The 24157-nt window shown below is 38.3% G+C and overlaps 2 protein-coding genes across 11 annotated transcripts in view; one reads left to right on the plus strand and one right to left on the minus strand.

Annotated features, from left to right (window-relative positions):
* Window positions 1–19715, minus strand: part of RARS2 (arginyl-tRNA synthetase 2, mitochondrial) — a 53239-nt gene extending 33524 nt beyond the window's left edge. For 2 of the 6 annotated variants that reach the window (XM_049092350.1, XM_049092349.1), the window contains exons 1-4: window positions 19598–19682; window positions 9672–9745; window positions 5384–5486; window positions 3954–4037 (exon numbers count right to left, since the gene is read on the minus strand). In XM_049092350.1, coding sequence (XP_048948307.1) covers window positions 3954–4037; window positions 5384–5486; window positions 9672–9745; window positions 19598–19633 — 297 coding nt within the window. In that variant the 5' untranslated portion in view covers window positions 19634–19682. Of the gene's footprint in view, window positions 1–3953; window positions 4038–5383; window positions 5487–9671; window positions 9746–19597 lie in introns of all 6 variants that reach the window. The other 4 variants (XM_025444427.3, XM_025444429.3, XM_049092352.1 and 1 more) reach the window with 4 other exon arrangements.
* Window positions 19716–19740: 25 nt separating this feature from the next.
* Window positions 19741–24157, plus strand: part of ORC3 (origin recognition complex subunit 3) — a 60865-nt gene continuing 56448 nt past the window's right edge. For 3 of the 5 annotated variants that reach the window (XM_049092344.1, XM_049092345.1, XM_049092346.1), the window contains exons 1-2: window positions 19741–19869; window positions 23835–23889. In XM_049092344.1, coding sequence (XP_048948301.1) covers window positions 19846–19869; window positions 23835–23889 — 79 coding nt within the window. In that variant the 5' untranslated portion in view covers window positions 19741–19845. The remainder of the gene's footprint in view (window positions 19870–23834; window positions 23890–24157) is intronic. The other 2 variants (XM_049092348.1, XM_049092347.1) reach the window with 2 other exon arrangements.

A 24157-nucleotide genomic window follows, 5' to 3' on the forward strand; every position in this document is an offset into this window, starting at 1 on the left:
AGAAGGAGAAGCAGGCTCCCAGTAGGAGGCCTGATGTGGAATTTGATCCTAGGATTCCAGGATCACAACCTGAGCCAGAGGCAAACGCTCAACCACTAAGCCACCATAACGTACATGAAGTCTACGTTCTATTTAAATCCTTCAATGAGGGCAGCCCCAGTGGCTCAGTGGTTTAGCGCTGCCTTCAGCCAGGGCTGGATCCTGGAAGACCTGGGATCGAGTCCCACGTCGGGCACCCTACATGGAGCCTGCTTCTCCCTCTGCCTGTGTCTCTGCCTCTCTCTCTCTCCCTGTGTATCTATCTTGAATAAATAAATAAAATCTTTAAAAAAGAGAGAGAGAGAGAAAGGCAGAAACACAGGCAGATGGAGAAGCAGGCTCCATGCAGGGAGCCCGATGTGGGACTCGATCCTGGGTCTCCAGGATTAGGTCCTGGGCCGAAGGCGGCGCTAAACCACTGAGCCACCCAGGCTGCCCTGTGTACCTCTTTACACTGGATTGCAACTTATACATTCTTCCATTATATCATTCATCTCATTATCACATTGAATACACATTATACTGATACTGTTTTTTTTTTATGCTTTTCTTTTAGATCATAAGCTCCTTGAGGGCAGAATCCATGCCACTTTATCCTTAAATTTCAGTAATATATTCTTTGGCAGATACTCAACAGAAAGTTTATCACATTAGTAAGAACACAAAACTATAGAATGCCAGTAAGCTAGTAAAGTTCCTTGATATTCCAATAGATGAATAAGCTAGAGGCTCATCTATTCATCAACAAGTATGTTAAAATGTAAGATGTTTTTATAAGGACTTCTAAGGAAGCTACTACTACCTATTTGTTCTTTGGTCAATAGTTGAAAAGTGTTTAATCATTCCTTCCTTCCATATGTTCAACCAATTAGCATTACATGTGACTTGAATGCATCTAGTGCCTTCTGGCCTAAGCTCAGTTAGTAAAATAATTAGCATTTGGCAGTTTCTACTGTTTTTAATTTCACATTCTAGTCTCCTACCATTGAGGATGATTTACATTAAGACATTATACTGCCACAGTTAGTGATCCTAATTAAGCTTATATTTATTTTGTATATATATATAAAAAAAGCTTACATTTAATCATTCCTGGTGCTGCCAATGTTAATAATTCAATTGCAATGAATGAACAGATAACGTTTTATGCAAGGCTAAGTTTGTACATGTGTAAGCAATGACAAATTCATAATTCTCTGCTTGAAAAGTAAGTTTTGGACACAGGTCATTGGCTACGTGTCAATCTTGATGACTTTACTATGTAAAAATACGATTAATAATGGTCCCAAAGGGTTGAACTTTTTTGTTGATATAATCTGAAAAATTCAATAGACATGTAAATAACTGTTGTTCAAGGCCGGAAAATAATGGAGCCAGACCTAGAAGTTATCATTAAAAAACCATAACTTATAACATAGGCATATTCAATACCCCTTTTTCTGACTATGGGTGTTCACTAGTTTAGGATGTATCTTTACTGTGACATTGAGCAGGGATACTGTCAGCAATCTGCTTGTTACCTTAAAATCAACTAACATCCTGACCCTCAAGGCTACAATGAAGGGAAGATTTCTAGGTGACAAAGAGAAGCTGGACCTCAAAGCCCTAAATCTTGTCCCTCTATCGCCAATTGAGAAGGATTTGGGAATATTTTTAATAAGCAAGCTAGTGTGCATTCTTAAATCAGAGAAAATCTCATAGTTTGTTCACTGTAATAAAGCATGCAAATTCATGGCCATTGAAATTTTAAATTATTAAGTAAACACATACTTTACTTGATACATAAACCACATTTCTTTCAGTTAAGTTGGCTGTAAAGGCAAACTCCATCTAACAACGCATTTTCCGATCTCAGGGAAAATAAAAGAAGTAAAATACTGTTGCCTATGAAGCAGTTTCCAACTCTGGCGAGTTGCATTTCTGCTTATAAATATTGAGACCATTGGGGCACCTGGGTGACTCCATTGGGTAAGTGCCTGATTTCAGCTCAGGTCATGTACTCAGGATCCTGAGATCAAGCCCAGAGTCAAGCCCCCTGCTCAGTGAGGAGTCTGCTTCTCTGTCTCCCTTGGCCCCTCTCCCTCACTTGTATACATGCATGCAATCTCTGTCTAATAAAAATTTTTTTAAGGATTGTATTTATTTGAGAGAGAGACAGAGAGGACAAGCAGGGGGAGCAGGAGAGGGAGAAGCAGACTTCCTGCTAAGTCAGGGAGCCCCCATGTAGGGGTCTCAGGACCCTGGGATTATGACCTGAGCTGAAGCAGACACTTAACCAACTGAGCCACCCAGGTGCCCTATATAAATAAAGCCATTTTATTTTATTTTAAAAATATATTTTTTTTATTCATGAGAGACACAGACAGAGAGGCAGACACATAGGCAGAGGGAGAAGCAGTTTCCATACAACGAGCCTGATGGGGGACTTAAACCCGGGAATCAGGGATCAAGCCTGAGCCAAAGGCAGATGCTCAACCACTGAGCTACCCAGGCATCCCAAAAAAAGTCTTTTTTAAAAAATTGAGACTGTAAAAAAAAAAAAAAAAATTGAGACTGTAATTGGAAGAAGAGTACTGATTTAGAAATAGTAAATTAGAGTCACTGGTTTACTAAATTGGCATGAAATGTTATCAAGAACCCAACAGGTTATAGACACCTTTTAACAAGCTCAAAAGATTCTTCTTGTTCTGTGGCTGATTCTGGTTAACTAATTTACCTTGAAGTAAGAGTGGAAAAAAAATAAAAGAAAAAGTTCAAGGATCTAGAGAGACAAACATGTAACACTAACTCTCCTTTGGAAGAATTATAGAGCTGATGGGTAAATGCCTATAAACTACATAACCTTGGCAAGAAATTATATTATTAAAAATTTTGGTTTTATAGTTATTTTCAATTTAAGACTGCAGCATTACTAAGCCTGAGCAACTCAATACCAGTATATATTTCTTAAAAACAAAACAAAACAAAACAAAACCACAGGCACACCTGGGTGGCTCAGAGGTTTAGCGCCTGCCTTCAGCCCAGGGCATGATCCTAGAGTCCTGGGATTGAGTCCCACATTGGGTTCCCTGCATGGAGCTTGCTTCTGCCTGTGTCTCTGCCTCTCTCTCTGGGTCTCTCATGAATAAATAAACAAACTCTTTAAAAAAAAACAAAATATACTGACTAAAGCATAAATCTTAAAGTCCGATTGAGATGAAACTCTCAACAAAAGATCTCATACCATTGCCTACCCAGGATTACCTTTCCTCTGCAATCTTCAATGAGACCCAATTCAATTATGTCATTTCCCCAACTCCTTCAGGCCATCCTGAGTCTTCTGATCTTTCTTATGCTTATTGTATCAATCTACTTTTTTTAAAAAAAATATTTATTGTTTTATTAAGAGAATATGCTATCTTATGATGGTTTCTTCTGTATAAATCTCATGCTTTCAACAGATTACAGCCTCCCAGAGAGCTGAAACCTGCAGTACTTTCTAATATTCAATACAGAGTCCATTAACTCACTCAACAAATTATCTTACACCTACTGCATGCCAGGCACAGTGCTAGGAACTGGGGATCCAAGAGTGAGAAAAAGAGATGCTATAAGCCATAAAGGAAGTTAGAGTTTAAAGGGCAAAAGGCATTAATCAAATAAGAATGTAAAATAGTAACTATGGTGAGTTCTCTGAAGGAGAGATACCCACTGCTAGTAAAGCACATAAATGAAGGGGACAGAAAGGCACAGCCCAGAAAATATCAAGAACTGATGGTAAGGAGGAGTTAACTTGGGGTGGTACTCCAGGAAGGGCGGTCAGAGTATGCAAGGTTTTGAGGAAAGAGGAGGTGAAGTTTAAGAACTAGAGGAAAATCACTGTCACTAAATCAGAGTGAGTAAAGGAACTGAGCTGGAACATAACCCATTCTTACCTTTGTTAATAGTTCTCTGTTAATTTTGAAATTTACAGTCCCTTGACCAGTGCTGATTTCACTTACCACTGAATCACATTTCAGCTGAAAAGATATAAATCAAGTAAAATAGTAGGTTATAAAATAAGCATAATGAAATTTGTAATTTTAATACTATCAAATTGGAGTTCAAAGGTAGCAGGTGCATCATGTCTCTTAGTCATCATATCTGGACATGGGCCTTAGGCCAATCTGTTCAATTCTATCATTCTATTTGGGTAAACGGCAGATTTCCTTCTTTTCTGGACTAGAACACTAATCTATATTCAGAATCTTTTCCTTTTTCCCATTCCCTCACTTCAAATTCTCCATCTAACATGGAAGGAAGCCAACATCACTTCACCCCCACCTTATGTGCCCTGACATGCAGTGAATTGTTTTTTTCTCATCCACCTTGCACAAGAGCCACAGAACATGTCATTTTGTCAGGCCCTATGCAGAAGCACTTGTACCAACACATAAAATGGAAATCATTTAAATACTTTCACTTCAGTGAATATACCTCAAAATTTTAACCAACTAGATTTCTAAGCACCTGATATACCCATGAAACTTGAAAAGATAGCTGTTGTCACCGAAGAGCCTCTAGTCTGTATTTTTGAGAACTCATAGGAGATGGAAGAAAGAGACTAAATACTGTAATTAGAAAAATTCTACTCCTGGTATACTTCCTGATAAAAATCTGGGTTGATTTTCTGATCAAATATTTACTAAGCTACCAAAGCTCTTTGATACTTTTCACCCATCTTTTTCTATAACAATGACTTTCATTGTTTCAATCCTTCAGTGTGCCCAGAAGCCTCCATGCCACATGTAATAACCCTGTTTAAAAAACTAGTTTTTGATGGTATTATGCTAATAATTTAGATTTTGTCATTCTCTACAATCCTTTCAACTCTTCTTTTAGATACCAAACCCATCAGAGAAATTAAAAATGAAAGAGGTTTATTAAATCATCTAGCCACTTCTCTGCAATCATGATTCTATTTACATCTAATCGTTTTTTCCTCATATTTTAATGCTCATCTTCTCAGAAACTCATTTTAAAAATTGCAACCCAGTGCTCTAATTTATCAAGCTTGTGCTCTTAAATTCAGAAGTCCATCCAGCTTCAATCTGTAAATTTAATTAACACTTCAGTCCTCCTGTGAGTAGTTAATCAAAAAATTGAACAATGTCAGCTCAAGAGGAATGCTTTATACTAATTTGAAAAATCATCTTGACCTTATAGTACATGGCTAAAATGAATTTAAATTGTATTTTCCAAGGTGCCTTGAACAAAAAAACACTATTAAATTCATTATTATGTCTAAGATAATCTGTGGAGTTTTTTCTTCTTTAAAATAGTAAATTTGTTATAATGTCTAAAAAACATAATAGTGCTGAAGTACCTTCTCTGCCAGTTTCCTGGCTTGAACTTGAGTATCTGGTCTTGAATGGTCATTGTTGTTTTCCAATAGAGAATCCACAGAAAGCTGAAAATCAGCAACTTCTCTATAGATAGAAATTGAAATAGGAAAAAGCTATTGTACCTTGAAATATTACTAGTGTAACAACAACAACATAGGCTCACCACTATGCATTCTCCACATCGATACAATTTTATCAGCAAAATATAAAGCAAAGAAACTAGAAATATCACCTTGTATTTATTTAGAACTGTCTTCTAAAGTTCTTCCTCTTCTATTACCTAATTGTAGATTTATAATCTCTCTGTGAGATAGGTAGTTCAAAGTATACTACAAATTTTATTTTATTTATTTATTTTTTTAAATTTTTATTTATTTATGATAGTCACACAGAGAGAGAGAGAGAGGCAGAGACACAGGCAGAGGGAGAAGCAGGCTCCATGCACTGGGAGCCGGACGTGGGATTCGATCCGGGGTCTCCAGGATCGCGCCCTGGGCCAAAGACAGGCGCTAAACCGCTGCGCCACCCAGGGATGGTCAAACATCTATATAATTACCCATACTGGGACATCTTCTAACATTTTATAAGGACTAGAGAATGACATTCTATAGGCACAATAAGTGGACTAAACCACTGTCTTTTCATACCAGTGTCACTGGCACATAAGGATATATTTTAGAATGATCTCATACTTATCACTCTTGAAATTCAGGGACATGCCTAAAATACCCTGTGATATCTGTTTCATATCACATTAATCCACCTAGTCAACAAAGACCACTAGGAATTTTCTTGAGCCTTGGGGCACCTAGGTGGGTCAGTTGGCAGGGTATTGGACTCTTGATTTTGGCTCAGGTCATGATCTCAGGGTCCTGGGATTGAGCGCCAAGTTGGTCTCTGAGCTGAGCATGAAGCCTGCTTGAGATTCTCTTCTGCTCCTTCTGTGCCCTCCCTTACCGCTGCCACCCTGCTCTTGTGCTCTCTCTCAGAAAAAAATATTAAAGAAAAATTATTTTCTTGAGCCTTAATATATTATCTATTAGCCTACTGTGGATTATATTTACCAATTCAAAGTCATCTACTGACCCAAGTACATCTATTAATCAGTGTCTGTGTGATCTTGGATATTTTGCTTAACCTCTCTTGTACCTTAGTAAAATGGTGATGGTAATGGCACTCACTTCATAGTATTGCTGGGAAATTAAGTCCTGGTTAAATAATACTAATCCTAGTTCCGATGTTAAATAAAAATGTTAAATAGGCCCGAGTCCCAGGGGCATGACAATTCAATTTTTACATGACAATTCAATTTCTTAAAGATTAACTTTAATTATGGAAATTTACATAAGTTTTTAATGTATTTATTATATTACTCTTAACAAAGGACTTTGGTAGTATATCCAAGTACTTGTGCCAATAATGTTGGAAGCTGAAGAAATTAGTTTAACAAAGTGGGAATAAGATATGAACACACAAAGATTTTTTTAAATTAAATTAAAAATAAGAGCAATAACAATATTAATTGAAATAATACAGATTTGAATATACCAAAGATTAAATTTTTGACAGCTCGAATACCTTACACAAAGTATAATATGGTCATAACCCTACAGGATGGCTCTCAAACATCCAGGAAACACAAGGAAGTCACATGATTTTCTATAGATAAATAAAAAATATATATCATAGGAGGCATCTGTGATTTTATTATAGACATGAATAATAAACGAATGCATTTCAATTAAAAAATTTTATCTCTATAGAATCACAAATATTTCTAATTTGTTCAGTGGAAGAAGGACAAATCTAAAAAAAAAATCACCCTTTTAGTCTATTAACAATTAACACCAATTTATTAAATTAGGAATATTTCAAAAATGAATTCTGAAATTATAATGCAGAGTTATCTGTCAGCAAGAAAGGACCAAAAGAGAAATAAATGCTTCAGGAAGGTGGATCAATCAGACTTGACCTACTTTCCATTTTTTCCTTTTAAGAAGCTTTAGTTATATATCTACAAAGAACTTTTGCTTTGTCTATTTAAAGAAGTAATTGCTGAACGTAAATTATATAAAAAGTCAAACAAATCAATCTAAATGTCTATTAAGAGAGGACCATGATAGTATTATTTAGCCATTGTTAAAAGTGATATTTACCAAAAAAGAATGATGTCAAGGGGTAAAGGGTTCAAAAATCATGCATATGGTAGTTTTATAGGTATGTTTATCGTTTATTTTTTTAGAAAGGCGGGGGGGAGGGGAAAGGGAGAGAGCAAGAATCACAAGTAGGCTTCACACTCAGCCTGGAGCCCGACATGGGGCCTGACCTTAGCATTCCAAGATCACAACCTGAGCTGAAATCGAGTGGGACGCTCAATCGACTGAGACACTCAGGTGCCCCTAGTGTTAGTTACATGTTTTTAAAAGCTGTAAGACACATTCAAAAAGAAATATGGAAAGTACACCAACTTGCTAACATATTGGAGATTTTTTCCTTATTCTTCTATATTTTCCTGAATTTCCTTAAGATTATGTTTTGCTTTTGTGATAGAAAAATTAATATAGCTGTCAAAATAATCCACTGTGAAGAAAGACAGTAGGTAGGGGTACAGATGAAAAACTGGCTATGTGCCAATGACAGTGAGTGATGGCACATAGGGGTTCCATAAACTATTCCCTCTACTATTGTTCAGAAAAAAAAAAAAAAGTTGAAAAAACAATAGCTACTTTTCCACTACTTTTGAGGAATTGTTGTGATGTTAGAGTGAAATCCATAGACTTGAGTATTACTGGCTAATAAAGTCATTGATCCTGTCTACTATGACCAGTATTAAATAGGAATTCCACCATAGTTGAAAATATTATCGATAATTAGGAAACCTAAACTGATTCATAGGACATTAAGTAAACCATATTGACAACAACAAAAAAATTCTCCTGGCACTTAATAGCACTTTAGAATAAAGTGAGAAATACAGAACAGTTAGGTGTCATTTTTATACTGTAAAGGATGTCTGAGTTTATTATGCCAAGGCACTAGAGATTCTTTTTATTTTAAATCAATTTAATAAGCAGAATTTTAGACTTGTAGCCTAGAAAAGTTTTGAGATCCTCCTCAATATTTATATTCTATAAACCAAAGATATAGTGAAGTATAGTATCATTAAAGTAGAATTGCCCAAAGGAGCTCCTGGCAGGTAAAGAACATTTTTTTCAAAATAGGGTCCTAGATTGTTCAGCTTATTAAAGGCCTCTGAAACATAAAATAAACAATCAGTTTCATCATTATTCAAAATGCCATTTACAGATTTCATGAAATAGGTAACTGGCTTGGAATATTACATTAAGAGTGTGTAATGATAAGATCCCCTTGGTCTGTGGTTGCCTTTATTCTTAGAACTCAACATAAAGTAAGTAGTAGGTCACTTTAAAGATACTTTCTTTCAACAAGGCCACACATGTAGCCTTTCTCTTCCACTTACCTCTTTGTCCTATTCTGAGAACAGTAATATTCATCCTACCCTATCTTAAAATCTTGACAAGAATTAAGGAGACAAAATATTAGGACATAATGGTACTGATAATTATATCTTTCCAAAGCTTAGGGCTTAAATGCATACTATGCAGCTAATTTCTTGTCATTATTAATTGACCAAGAGGGCATTTTACCCAAGTACTGAAGTTTTTCTAGCCAAATGGTAAAGAAGTATCAATTAGAAGGACCAAACTCATGGAGAGATAGGTATCTTCCTGTAGCCAGGAAAGCAACTATGGGGTGTATGTAACCAACAGTTTTCTATTACTGGGAGTCCTCAAATAGAAACAAACAAACAAACAAAAACCCCAAACCACAAAAAACCTAGCAGGTAAATATAATACTAAGTATTCAAACATCAGATAGGTGTGTAATCTTTAAAATCCCCTCAAAACCCCTGAAATTCTAACTGCACTCTTAGTCCTTTTATTTGCTGTTACAGAATTAAATTTTGATCTCGTTCCTAATTTTTCTTAAAAACTTTCCCATAATTATCATTAACAGCATAAACGTCAAACAACATCAGAGTACTAATTTAATGTGCCGTGTCAGAGTAGGTAAAACACAGATTCTAATTTTATTATTTGAGTCAATGGGAATAATATGTTACATCATATTTTACGGCTTTCAAGGTCTATTCTGTAAATTGAAGGTTTTTTTTGTTTGTTTTTGTTGTTTTTTTTTTTTGCATATTAACAAAGTCAGCAACATTTTAAGTTGTTTCAAATACTTAACTCTTTTCTGGAAATTGGAACTGCAGATATTGACTTGATTAAGTTTTCTGGTGGAAGATCCAACACTCTGGAAAGCTAAACATTAAATAAATAAGAACCAAAACAGAGCAAGATTGTTAATAATTTTACCAGATTCAATACTACTCATCAATAAAAAGAGCATTCAGATACTTAACAACTTAAATGAACCTTGAATGCACTCGAAATCACAAAAACCTGATCCAAAAGGCTATATAGTACATGATTTTATTTACCTGAGATTCTGGAAAACCCAAAACTATAAGGGAGAGAGAATCTTAAGGAGGCTCCAAGCCTGGCACAAAGCTTCGCTGGAGGCTCCATCACCAGGACCCTGAGATCATGACCTAAGCAGAAACCCAGAGTCAGATGCCCAAACAACTAAGCCACCCAGGCACCCCATAATATATTTGATTTTTAAATTTAAATCTCAGATTACAGTCTTTATTTTTCAATTCTAGTCTTAGGGCAGCCCCGGTGGCACAGCAGTTTAGCGCCACCTGCAGCCCAGGGCGTGATCCTGGAGGCTCTGTCAGGCTCTGCATGGAGGCTGCTTCTCCCTCTGCCTGTGTCTCTGCTTCTCTCTCTCTCTGCATCTCTATGAATAAATAAATAAAATCTTTAAAACAAAAATCTTGGGGATCTCTGGGTGGCTCAGCGGTTTACCGCCTGCCTTTGGCCTAGGGCGCGAGTTCTGGGATCAAGTCCCACGTCGGGCTCCCGGCATGGAGCCTGCTTCTCCCTCCTCCTGTGTCTCTGCCTCTCTCTCTCTCTCTATATATGTCTATCATAAATAAATAAATCTTAAAAAAAAAATTATAGTCTTAGGAACTACATTACTACAGCCCCTACAAAAAGGTTATTTCCTTAGGCCATTTGCATAGGAGTGGATAAACATTTCCAAACCATTTAAAGAATAAAGGCTGTAATAGTTCATGTTTTTATACCATGAAGTATTCTTGTCAATACAAGTGCAACAATAATAAAGGTTCTATTGTAATTTAGGGGGAAAAAAAAAGATTCAAATTCCAGTTCCATTTTTACTAGCTAGGAGTCCACAGGAAAATCATTTTATATAAATGAGCTTAAGTTTTCACATATGAAAAATGGAGGTATCTATTAAACAAGAAACTAGGGCTCTTGTGAGGATCAAGAAAAATGTGTTACATAATAAGCATGTAATAAATATTATTTCCTTCCTTTAAAATTAAGGTTTTATTTTGAACATAATGTCTCAAAAACTTACCATAACCACTAAGATTTTCTACCTAACTTAAATATAACTACAGTCTGCTGGAAAAAAACAAAAACAAACAAAAACTTAGTTCTATAGGTCAATTTTAAAGCTTTCCAGCTGACAAAGAAGTTTTGAACTTCAGTTATGATTACATTAAACTGAACAACACACAAAAAAAATCTGTTTCTAATATAAAAAGCCACTTAAAAACTGCTTATTTCTGGGGTGCCTAGGTGGTTCAGTTAAGTGTCTGCCTTCAGTTCAGGTCATGATCCTGAGATCAGAGAACTGAGCCCCATGCAAAGATTCCCCGCTTAGCAGGGGAGTCCACTTCTTCCTCTCCCTCTGCACCCTCTGCCCCCACCCCTGCAACTCCTGTGTGTGCTCTCTCTCTCTCATCCTCGTTCTTTCCCTTTCTCAAATAAGTAAAATCTTTTAAAAATTGTTTCTTTTATTATATCTCATTTGCTCCAAAAAAAAAAAAGGCTCTGAAAAGATTTAACACATAAAAATAAAATGGAAGTATAAAATCATACCAGAGAACCCAAGGTAAAGATAGCTACTGTGTTTTTTGGCAACCAAGTACAAAAGGAAGCTAACTACATAGCACAGCGCTGCCTGGCAACAAATTTTTTCCGAAAGTAGATTCTAAGACTAAGTTATATTCACAAAGATTTAAAGACCAAATTAGAAAATATCCTCAATAGCAGTTTTCCAAAGGCACAGAAACATTTTTATATGATGTAAATTAAAAAACCAAAATAGAGAGACTGAGGGAAAAGGAGAAATGGAATCACTGTTTATAATGGGCACAGAGTTACAGTTTTACAAATGAAGAGTTATGGATAGGGTTGGTGGTGAATAGTTGCATAACAATGTTAATGGACTTAATGCCATTGAACTGCACATTTAAAAATAGTTAAAATTGTAAATTTCATGTTGTATAATTTTCCCATAATTAAAAACAAATTAAAAACCTAGAAAGACTCTGGGATGAAGTAGTGGAATGAAATCTTCTTTACAAAAAAAAAAAAAAAAAAAAAATCTTCTTTACATAATCTCCCACCTCCAACCCATTATCAAACTAAAATGAAAAAGGTGGAAGAACAGAGAGGAGAAAGAAAGGAAGATAGGTAATAAACACACAGATTGGTTAATTCTCCAGCAACAAATATACAGGATAGGCATAGTTCAAAGTCAGAAACTTCAAAAGTGATAGCCAAGGACACAAACAGCAGTTTCTAATGAGGAAGGGAGCAGCCCTGTTTGGTAAGGCTCCTAACTTCCTAACTTAACAATTTTTTTTTTTTAACAATTCTTACCAATACCCCAATCTGGAGAGAAAAAAATGAATCCCATCATTTTTTTATATATGACTGGAGGGAGATGCCTCCGAGCTGTGGGAGAGAAAGAATAAAACAGAGAAGTCCGGATTCCTGGGTGGCTCAGTGGTTAATTAAAAAAAAAAAAAAAAAAAAAGGGCAGCGAATTCCAGTATTTTTCAGAAGTGAAGATTCTATGGCAGCACAGTAAAGTTCTCTCCAATGGAAACACAACACATTCCCCAATTTTTTTTTTAAGATTTTATTTATTTATTCATGAGAGATGCAGAGAGAGAAGCAGAGACATAGGCAGAGGGAGAAGCAGGCTCCCCGCAGGGACCTTGATGTGGGACTCGATCCCAGGACCCGGGGATCACGCCCTGGGCTGAAGGCAGATGCTCAACCACTGAGCCACCCAGGCACCCGACAAATTTTTAAAAACATAAATTGGAAGTAATCAGAGAAAGATAAATAAAATTGGGTACAAGATAATCCAACCTTATGATAATTGGTGTTCCTAAAACATAAAAGGAAGAGCAGGAAAGAAGCAAGCAGACAGGAAGATAAGTACAATGGTTCTCTAGTAGCATATACCATAAAGATAAAGAGACAAAACCCAAAGCTATACTCTTCAAAAAGTGATAGCCCAAGGAAAGATGCAAAAGATTCTGAAGCAGAGTGGAACAGTCTTGTGTAGCAGGGCTTCTTGGTCTCTTTTCATCAGAAGCTATAGAGATGAAGCAACAAAACGCAAGAAAAATAAAAAGTATTCATAGAAACAGATCTTGGCTCCCCCAAAAGCAAGGCCTGAGAAACAACTTTGTGCAGGTAGTTTATTTGGGAGGTGGTGATTCCTGAGGGCATAAGTGATAGACTGAGAAGCTTGAGAAGGAAGGAGCAAAAGTTAAGATTGTGCTGTCAAGGTTACCGCTATAAACAATGGGGGCTTAATTTCCATGGTGCCTCCTAAGAAGCACAAATAAGGTCTACCAAAATTGTCTATCCAAATATAGGAGGCAGGAACCCCCATTACCCATTGATTGAGACCTGTCCTTGACAGTGTTAACTGCCACATTTGAGCTGAGTATAGGCTGGAACCAGCAGGCTTTTAGATTAGATGAGGTGTTATTAACAATAAGTGATTGGAAGCACCTGTGAAACTGGTCATACAAGTGGCAGCTGGAACCAGAGGTGTGACCAATGGGATGGGAGGACATAATAGTCAATAAAAGGGAAAATTTCCCTGAGATAAGGAACCAAATGTAAATTGTGGTATATTGCTGCAATGACACACAACAGTAAAACGAAAGAACTGGATTTCCGTGCATCATTATGGGCATATCTTTTTTAGAAACTTGAAGCTAAGAAATAAAAAACCCAAGTTGCAGAAGGATGATTACAGTTTGACTACCTCTTTTTTTTTAATACCTCTTACATTAAATAACTTTTTTTTTTACATTAAATAACTTGAAAAATAATACTATTTAGGAATATATTCATAGGTAGTTAAGTGACATACACAGATATAATAAACACAAAACCTCACAAGCGAGGAAAGAGTTTGCAGACAGAGATGGGTACCCAAGAGATTTAAATAGTAACAATTTATTTCTTGGGGCACCTGGGTGGCTCAGTTGGTTAAGCATCTGCCTTCCACTGGGGCCGTGATCCCAGGGTCTTGGGATCGGGTCCCATGTCCGGCTCCCTGATCAGCGGGGAGCCTGCTTCTCCCTCTGCCTGCTGCTCCCCCTGTTTGTGCTCTCCCTGTCAAATAAATAAATAAAATCTAAAAAAAATAAATAGTAACAGTTTATTTAAGCTGAGTGATGGGTACATATTAACTATATTTTTCTCCATGGTTAAATATTTTATTAATAAAAGAAAAACCAAGGATGCCTGGGTGGCTCAGCAGTTAAGCGTCTACCTTCAGCTCAGGGCGTGATCCTGGAGACCCGGGATCGAGTCCCACATCGGGTTCCCTGCATGGAGCCTGCTTCTCCCTCTGTCTGTCTCTGCCTCTCTCTCTGTGTCTCTCATGAATAAATAAATAAAATCTTAAAAAAAATAAATAAAAAAGAAAAAAATGAGTGGTGCCTGGGTGGCTCAGTCAGTTAAGCATCTGCCTTTGGCCCAGGTCAAGATCCCAGCATCCTGGGAAGGAGCCCTGCATTAGGAGCCCTGCTGAGCAGAGAGCCTGCTTCTTGCTCTCCCCTTGCTTGTGTGCGCACTCACGTGCTCTCTCTCTCAAATAAAATCTTAAAAAACTATATCTACAAGTCAAAATAAATTACTATGTCAGGAAAATATAATTTGGAAAATTCAACACTAAGATATATCCTGCTTAAGTTATAAAATTTCAAAAATAAAGCACTCAATCAAGAAAACTCCAGGGATGAAATAAATGCAGTTTACTTTGTAACCATATTACCTAATTACAAATCATGATCTGGTTAAAGCAAATAATGGAGCAATGACATTACATAGGACTAGATTAATCCACAGGAGAAGTTGTAAACTGGTATGTTTGTTTCACCTGCTCAGCTGTTTTTTTTTTTTTTTTAATTTATTTATGATAGTCACAGAGAGAGAGAGAGAGGCAGAGACTCAGGCAGAGGGAGAAGCAGGCTCCATGCACCGGGAGCCCGATGTGGGATTCGATCCCGGGTCTCCAGGATCGCGCCCTGGGCCAAAGGCAGGCGCCAAACCACTGCGCCACCCAGGGATCCCTCAGCTGTTTTTTAATGTGAACTGTCACATATAAAAATTGATGTATGCACTTGCATCCGTAGTATCCATGTTTGGAAAATTCAAATTCAGAACTCAATAATCTGGTGTTACTGCCTTATTTCTCAAATGAAGACTTTTGATATTACTTCTAAACAGATTTGAGAGAGCGAATCTCAAGCAGCTGAGTGGGGCTCAATCCCAGGACCCATGAGACCATGACCTGGGTGGAAACCAAGAGTCTCAGTTAATGGACTGAGCCACTCCAGTGCCCCCATAAACATGCTAATTTTCTTTTTTTTTTAACATGCTAATTTTCTAATGATTCAAACCTCCTTTTGATACTACTAGGGTATTTTATCTGAAAAGTCAAAATTTCTTTAAAAAAAAAAAAGCACCTTGAGCCCTTCTGAAAAATCTGCTTATAAAGAAACCCAGTCAATTAAGTCATAGCTCAGGTGGTAATGCATAGGTGGTGCTTCTAAGTGGTAAGCGTCTGACTAGTGGGTTTCAGCTCAGGCCACGATCCCAGAGTCCTGGGCTCCACCATGCTCAGTGGGGAGTCTGCTTGAGATGCTTTTCCTCTCCCTCTGTCCTCCCTGCACCCCCGCTCCCCCCCTTTCTCTCTCTCTCTAAAAATAAATCTTAGAAAATTAAAATTCATAGGAAACAAGTTGTACAGCTATGCTTAATAAACAGACAATATGTGTTACACGCTTTTAGTGAGAAAGTTACCCAAATTAGGAAAGGTAGAGGAGGGACGCCTGGGTGGCTCAGCAGTTGAGCATCTGCCTTTGGCTCAGGGCGTGATCTGGGAAGAAGTCCCACATCAGGCTCCCTGCATGAAGCCTGCTTCTCCCTCTGCCTGTGTCTGTGTCTCTGCCCCCCCCCATGAATAAATAAATAAAATATTAAAAAAAAAAAGAGGAGCTTGGGGAACTGATACAAGAATATATTGATACTCTGGCTACTATTATTGCTGTGAATAAAAAAAATCCTTTTTTCTCACCCAGGGACCTCATGGTTTCTGCCACCATCCATGGAACTGTGGTAGACTAGTAGGATAAAGTCATAAACCCCTCACAGTTATTGACATTATGCACTTTCTGTTAACATTATGTCATTAGATCTTATCAATGGCCCCATAGAGTTCAGCAAAACTGCATGGTACACGTGAAATATTCCACAAATGGTAATTATTATTGTCTTCATCATCATTAATCCTTGCAACAATCCTGTAAACTTGGAATCAATACCATCATTTTATAGCTGACAGGTTAATTAACCTGCCAAGAGTAAGTTAGTCACACAAATGGAGGGACTACAATTTTAATCCTTTCCATTTTTACTATTTTATCTCACAGTTTAAAAAAAATTTTTTTAAGGTATTTATTTATTTATTTATTTATGATAGTCACAGAGAGAGAGAGGCAGAGACACAGGCAGAGGGAGAAGCAGGCTCCATGCACCGGGAGCCCGATGTGGGATTCGATCCCGGGTCTCCAGGATCGCGCCCTGGGCCAAAGGCAGGCGCCAAACCGCTGCGCCATCCAGGGATCCCTATCTCACAGTTTTAAAACTATAAACTCATTTGGCAAAGCTGCAAACTTTATATTACATTGCAACAACTTACTTATTCTTTAAATATGTATCCAATACCTTCTATGTTTCAGACACTTTGCTAGTGCTAGGGAAATAGTAAATAAAATACGCTGTCTTCATGAAGCTTATAGAGAAAACATGGCAAAACAAGGAAATAAAACAAAATAACAAATTCCCTAATAATTAGCTAATGAAAGAATTATTAACTCTTATAAATGCTATGATAGAAGCAAACAAGGGTGTGAGAAATGGAGCAACTGGAGGACACACTTTTCAAACTACAGGTTGTCAGTTGGGAATAAATTCAGTGAGTCACAACCAGGATCTTTTGAAAAATGTAGTATGGAAAAGAATGGACACACATTATAAGGAAACTATTGTTTTGTGAAACTTCCATCTTGCACAAAGGGTCATGATACAAAATCCTTTCCTTTAGGCACTGGGAATAATCTATGCAATGGGAACGGAAAGACCTTGCTTTGTTAGAAAAACAAAATTTAAATTACAGTGTGGCTAGGATCCTGCAGAAAGGAAGAATGGGATGGTATTAATGGAGGTTGGAAAGAAAGATGTTAAGGTTCTGGTAGAAAGTTTGTGCAATGTAGTTTTAAATAGATAAGTGATAAGATTTGATTTACATGTGAGAAGTCACTTTACTTGCTTTAAAGAGAATGGATTTGAGGGATGGCAAGGATGGCAACCCATTAGAATGCTGTTGTAAGCCAGTGTATGTAGGTTGCGTGGTTTGGGATAAGGGGCCAGGAAGGGCAACAGGGATGGAAAAGAATGGATAGATTCAAGATATTATTTTGAAGATAGAATCCAAAGAACTTGCTGAAGTGAGGCCCAAGAGGCATACTCTAAATTTCAGTCATATTCAAATATTGTGGTTCCATGAACATACATATACTATGATCTCCCATGGGTCTGTTGTCCACACATATGATGTTCTTGGAATACCCTACCACTCCCCAAGCTCTCACCCTTTTACCTTGGTACACTCCTATCCATCCTCTCTTCAGGACTGAGGTCCCACGTTACCTTTTCCACAAAACATTCCCTGACATCTGGAAGCTGTCTCCTCCATATTCCCTTAGCACTTCACACATTTCTAATACGCTGGTTACAGACTGTACTTCAATTAGCCGTTTATACATGCGTTTCCCCAAGTTAGTCCAGAGCCCTGTTAGGGCAGAAGCTATATCGTAGCTTCTAGAATTGAATTCTATTCACTTACAACCCTAGGACTGATGATAGTATTCTTAAAAAAATGTAGATTCGTTATCAAAATTTGCTGAATGAATGTGCCATTTCATGTAATACATTCCTTCATTCCTAAACTAGCAAAAGATCCTCATTCATAAATATGTATCGCACATATTTTTATTTAACCTCATCTCCGATCATCCCTCAATGACTCCATGTTTGGAGAAATATGCATTTGCTTAGTTTATGTTGCTATACAAATCTGTTAGATCGTTTAATGATCAGATTGTGCTTCTTGCCTTCATAAACTAGACAGCACAGCATACATGAAAAAGACTGATTTTGAAGTTAGATCCCTGTTCATAATCCAACTCTTCAATTTATTAACCATGTGTAGACCCCGGCCTTGGGTAGGTTTTTAATCTCTCTGAATCTCAGTTTGCTCAACTGGACAAGGTTAATAATTCTCTGTCATAAGGTCATCACGAGGCTTACATGTGAATGTAATTAGCAGAAATACACTACATATTAGTTCCTGTTTCTCCAACTTACCTTCTTTACAAGGAAGAATACAGCCTTTGCAAAACTAAACAGAAAATGTTTCTGGTTGGCCTTATCTTGACCTACCGGTTGAGGATGGAAACCATCTTGAACTTCTCCCTATCCAAACACAGCTTGAACACTGAGGTCCAAAACTACCCACCCTGGATACAGCCTACTGTCTACATCAGTATGACTGTACTGTTTCCTTGTCTTCGTTAGCATCACTTTACTATTCTAGGAGACTCCTGCCCAAATAGCTTGATTATTGATTACAGGAACTTCTTTCTCCCAATCTTATAACTATTAAGATCAGTATCCAATCCTAATCAAGCCATCTCCTCCACTCCTCTGCCCTCTCACCCTCTGCCACTGAAAGACTAGCTTTAAACTAATACATCAAATTCTCAAGAAAAATCTGACCTTGCCTTCCCAGACGATACCACCAAAAATTCTGCTTAAGTGTTCTTTCTTACTCCAGTAAACCATAAACTCAGCCTTGTCCTATCAGAAGGTCCCATGGTGGTACCTGAGAAGCCGCCATTGGACAGGGCAGTACATCTTTAAGCATAAAGGCAGAAGAATCTTCTCATAAAAGTCCAGAAATACTATAAAAATGAACTGAGGAAAATTATATGCCAGGCAAAATACGTCCACTGATAAAAAAGAAATGGGTTTGTCAAGACAATTGAAAGTTTTGCTCCAAGATTTCAAAAGGGGCCGATGAATTCCAAAAATTCTTTTTGCTGAAATCTAATCTGTTAAGGTCTTTTATTCCTTTCCTTATTACAGAGCTGTTCACATAAAGGGCTCTGAATCAAGTAAAACAGCATCTCGCGTTATCTTTGGAGTTACCAAAAGTAATGCCAGGACAGGAGGCCAAAACGACTTTGCAAGACAAACGACCAGTTTTTAAATTAAATCCTTTCAGATGAAAATTTAGATCCATTCTCGAGTTCACTAAGTGTAAGGAACACTAATTTCATGGCCCAATGACTTTCCACTAGGGTAAAGCATACAAAGCTGTGTGGGGTGCGAAGGAGGGAGGGAAGCAACATACGTTTGCTTTTCAAGGTTTACTTTTCACCCTGGGAAACCGATTTGGGTCGCACGGCCGAGCCACCCCCGAATCTGCTGCAACAACTCGAGCAGCTCCAGAAAGGAGGGAGGAGGCGGCAGAAACGGGGTCTCCGTGGAATCCGCCCTCTCGCTAACCGAGCGCTGGCCCAGGGTGGGGTTCCGCCAAGGCCCTGCTTCTGCGAGTTCCCCGGTCCGTACCTGACAGGCGATGGACCTGCGGAACCCACAAGCCATGTCCGCCTCCACCAAGCGCGCTCCAACCGCCCGGCCCGGATCTTTGCCCCGCCCTCCGCTGTACGCCCCGCCTTGCGCGCCGGAAGCCCGCCCCGAAGGGTCCTGCCAGCCAATCAAGAAGCCGCGTGGCCTTCCTCTAACCTCTGCCCTGCTGCCGCGAGGGAGCGCGGGAAATCCCGAGCGCAGTGGCGATCCCGCGAGCGGCTGGGGCCATGGCCACCTCTTCGGTGTCCAAGGTATGTGAGGGTCAGACGCCCGCTAGACTCAGACGTCGTCTCCTTCTCTTTTGAAGAAGGCATGTCACACAGGTTACGTAGGCTTCAGCGAACCGGCTGGTGGGGAGGGAGTGGCGGGCTGAGCCGGAGCGTCTTACTCCAGGGGCAGTTGAGGTCAATTTTGTTTGGGGGAGCAAAGACACCGACCTGCCTTAGTTGTTTTGGCTGGGAGACTTTACAGTTCTGGTTTGTGGAGGTCGAATTCCCCGAGGATGAGCCCCAGTCTCCCTTTCTCTTTCTTTCTTACAAATATTTATTGTGCGCCAAGCGCTCCCGTTAGGTACCGAGATAAGAGTGGTAAACAAAATAGACTGCGCCGAAGAAAGACCAACACAGATGAACGAAGTTACCAAATTGTCATAAATGTTAGACAGCCCGGGGTCTGCGAAGGCCTCTGAAGAAACTGACATTTTAGCTGAGGCCTGAAAAATAAGTAGAAGTTAGGATTGGGGAGTGTAGGGAGACTGTTCTAGCTTAGAGAGTGACATGTTCTTTGGTCTAGAAGATAGAAATAAAATGACCTATATTAAAGAAATTGAAAAATCAGTATAATCAGAGAGGAAGTATTATGAAAAATGAGAAGAATAACGTAAGTGTGCATGTGTCAGAGGAGATCCGGTAGTCCTCATATGGGCTGTCTAGATGGCCAAGGGATTGTAGGGAGACATGATAGTGTGGTTGGTAAGAAGATAAATCCTTGAGCTCTATTATCCAATTAAGTAGCCAATGGCCACATGTGGCTATTTCAGTTTTAATTAAAATAAAGTAAAATTTGGGGATCCCTGGGTGGCTCAGCGGTTTAGCGCCGCCTTCAGCCCAGGGCGTGACCCTGGGGACCTGGGATCAGTTCCACGTGAGGCTCCCTGCATGGGGCCTGCTTTTCCCTCTGCCTGTGTCTCTCTCTCTCTCTCTCTCCCCCTGGGTCTCTCATGAATAAATAAATACAATCTTTAATAAAAATAAAAAAATAAAATTAGAAATTCATTTTCTCAGTCCTAACTAGCCACATTTCAACTGCTCAATAACCACATATGGTGGTGACTGTTGTATTAGTGCAGACATGATAGTTCTCCTTCATTACCAAAGGTTCAATTGGACAGTACTGCTACAGACCAAGTAAAAGTAAGACCATTAGTAATATGGGTGCAGCCAGATGCCCCTGAAATTAAACTGTGATAAAGTTGAGAATGTAAATGAAAAAAACTGCAGTCATTTCTCCCCATGTTAAAACAGTACACTAGAAGGCTCTTTCATGGATCTGATCATTAATTTTGACTAAAATTAAGCTAAAATTATAGGAAAGAGTGCCTTCTGAGACTATATCAAAGGGAAACTTTAAGCCACAGAGCTTAAAGTTTACAGAAGATTGGCTGTGCTCCTAGGTGCAAATGCTGGAAGAGGTTTAACTGTGCTGGTGTAGCCCGGGCAGTGGGGGCGCAAGAGCATCTGGCTCCAGATATCTGAAACCAACCAGCTTCAGCCAATCACTGCTGTCAAAATCCAAAGTCGGAGAAATGAGTGGTAGTGAAACAAAAAAGGAATTTAATTCAGTGAGGCCAACACTGATAAGACAGCAGCCTGGAGTCTCAAAGACTCTCCGAAGTGCTGCAAATACTTCCAGGTTTAAATGAGGAAAATTTGGGACAAAGGAGGACCGGAAAGGTCCTGTTGATCATTATCTTGGAGTCAATCCTGGGCTAGGTCTTCCTGGCTCTGGGCAATCCTTATTGCTTAAGGGATTAGTTTTGGTTCCCCTCAGGGGATGCTGTGCCCACAGAATGTTTTTCTGGAAAAAAAAAAAAAAAAAGAACTTAATCAATTAGAAAGTTTGAGATCAAAATGGAGATAGTTCAAGTTCTCTTACACTAGTATTTTTTATTAGGGTTGGTACTGTTTGGGTTTTGCCCTCGGTTTAAAGATCCATAGATTTTGAGTGGTCTGCCCCCTAATCCTTTTCATTGTTTCAGGCTCTTATTTTTGTGTCTTGCAGAATTGTGGTTTTATTTCAGGAGAGCATTTCTGGCATTATAATAGAAATGCTTGTATTGAAATGATTATGAAGGGGACCTTGCATGAATAAGAGTCTTTAAGGACTATATTAGGTATTCATGGGACTGCTAGCTTTTTTTTTCTTTATCTAAACTTCCTTCTCTTTGTCATATTTTCTACCTGTTAGCTCTCCTGCTAGACTGCTGCTTCTGTCTCAAACATCATTTAATCAGCAGTTCGAAGTGGTTAACCATATTACTTACTACCTGCCATTTATTAGGACCTATTCCGAGCACTGGTCATATCTCACTCCTTCGTAGCTCCTTTTCCCTTACTGAATTGCAGGTAGTTACAGAAAGGAGACCATGGGGGATCCCTGGGTGGCTCAGCGGTTTAGCGCCTGCCTTTGGCCCATGGCACGATCCTGGAGTCCTGGGATGGAGTCCCACGTCGGGCTCCCGGCATGGAGCCTGCTTCTCTCTCCTCCTGTGTCTCTGCCTCTCTCTCTCTCTCTCTCTCTCTCTCTGTCTATCATGAATAAATAAATAAATAAATCTTAAAAAAAAAGAAGAAAGGAGACAATGACAAGCTTGTCATACGTACAGTACTACAAGATTTTTCTAAATATAAATGCGTATTTCAGTAGTTAAGTAGTTGCAGATACAAGAGTATAAGGCACAGTTCTTATTTTGGGTCTTGTAACGCAAACGGCCACTTTATATTTGCACAGCTGTCTTTGGCACTGTCCTGAGATGACTTCTTCTAGGTATAGTTTTTTCATTTTTTCTTTCATTTTCCATATTAATGGCAGTCTTTAAGAAGCTGTACATGGTGCATGGATTGGTAGAATAAACGTAGGACCAGTAGCTTGGGGGCTATATATCACTAGTCAAATAATAACATGAAACTAAAGGTAGCTAGGAAATTACCAGAAAAAGTACTCGGTAAGCATTCATTCATATACTCATTGCCTAATGTATATATTAACACTGTCCTAAACACTGAGGAAACAATTATGAATTATATGCAGTATGTGCTCCAAAGGTACTCACAAACTACTTGTGAGAGAGACCTGTAAATAACCATGATACACAGTGAAAGTGATTTAAAACAAAGCAAAATAAAGGCATTCAAGTATTGTGAGATCTTAGGGAAAAGGAATAATTCTAACTAGAGAACTGAGGAAGGTTTCCCAGAACAGATGAATAAGACTCTTATCAGATGAAGAAAAGTGTATAAGGATAAAGCAATAGACAAATTATCTATTTCCTGACCAGGTTATGGATATTTAAAGTTTAAATAATATTTCCTTTAAAATGAGAGAGTGTCACTATTTTTGATCTTCATTTTGATGAATAGAACTAATGTTCTTTCTTTAAATTTTATAAAAATAGAACCTTTCTGGATTTACATTTCATCAGCTTTTTTTTTTTTTTTTTTGTCTCTTAGATTAGGTTCCTAGGAGCAAAATCAAAGACGAGCATCCCAAGGGAAGGAGGAGAAAGAAATGGATAGTCTCCTTGTTTAAGAATTTTTCTTCTTAAAAAAAAAAAAAGAAAAAAAAAAGAATTTTTCTTCTAGGGGTGCCTGGGTAGCTCAGTTGTTTAAGCCTTTGACTTGATTAAACTCAAGTCATGATCTCAGGGGTCCTGGATTGAGCCCCCCTGTCGAGTTCTGGGCTCAGCAGGGAGTCTACTTGGGATTCTCTCTCGCCCTCCCACTCTCCCTCGCTCACTCGTGCTCATGCTCTCTCTCTAAAAAATAAATATTTAAAAAAAAGAATTTTCCTGTTACAATTGATTGAAGAAAGGTGATTTCTTAGCACTTTAAAGAAATACCTTTTTAGAAAATCTCATTCATAAGATACTTGGTTAATCAGATTTATCTGTTCCTTGGCTACTTTGACTTTATGCTTTTTTCTTTCTTACTTTTTTTAGGGCTGCTTTGTGTTTAAGCCAAACTTCAAGAAGAGAAAGATCTCTGTACCAGTAGGTAAGAGATACCAAATTGGTTAGTTTTCTTCCCCTAAGTCTTGAACTTACCTAACTAAACCTAGTTGAATTCAATAATTCTTTTGTCTAAGTTTGACTTACTTATCTTCTTGTAGCAATTATGTTCCAATGTATAGTGAAAGGGATAAGTTATATCCCAGAGTTTCAGTCTAAAAGGGAATCCAAATATACCTTCAAAAGGCAAATTGGAAAGTAAATTTCCTTCAAAAGATATGTCCCCATTCTTCAAAAGAGATTGTCTTAGAGTG

The sequence above is a fragment of the Canis lupus genome, chromosome 12 (genome assembly GCF_003254725.2).
Source record: "Canis lupus dingo isolate Sandy chromosome 12, ASM325472v2, whole genome shotgun sequence".
Taxonomy (NCBI): domain Eukaryota; kingdom Metazoa; phylum Chordata; class Mammalia; order Carnivora; family Canidae; genus Canis; species Canis lupus.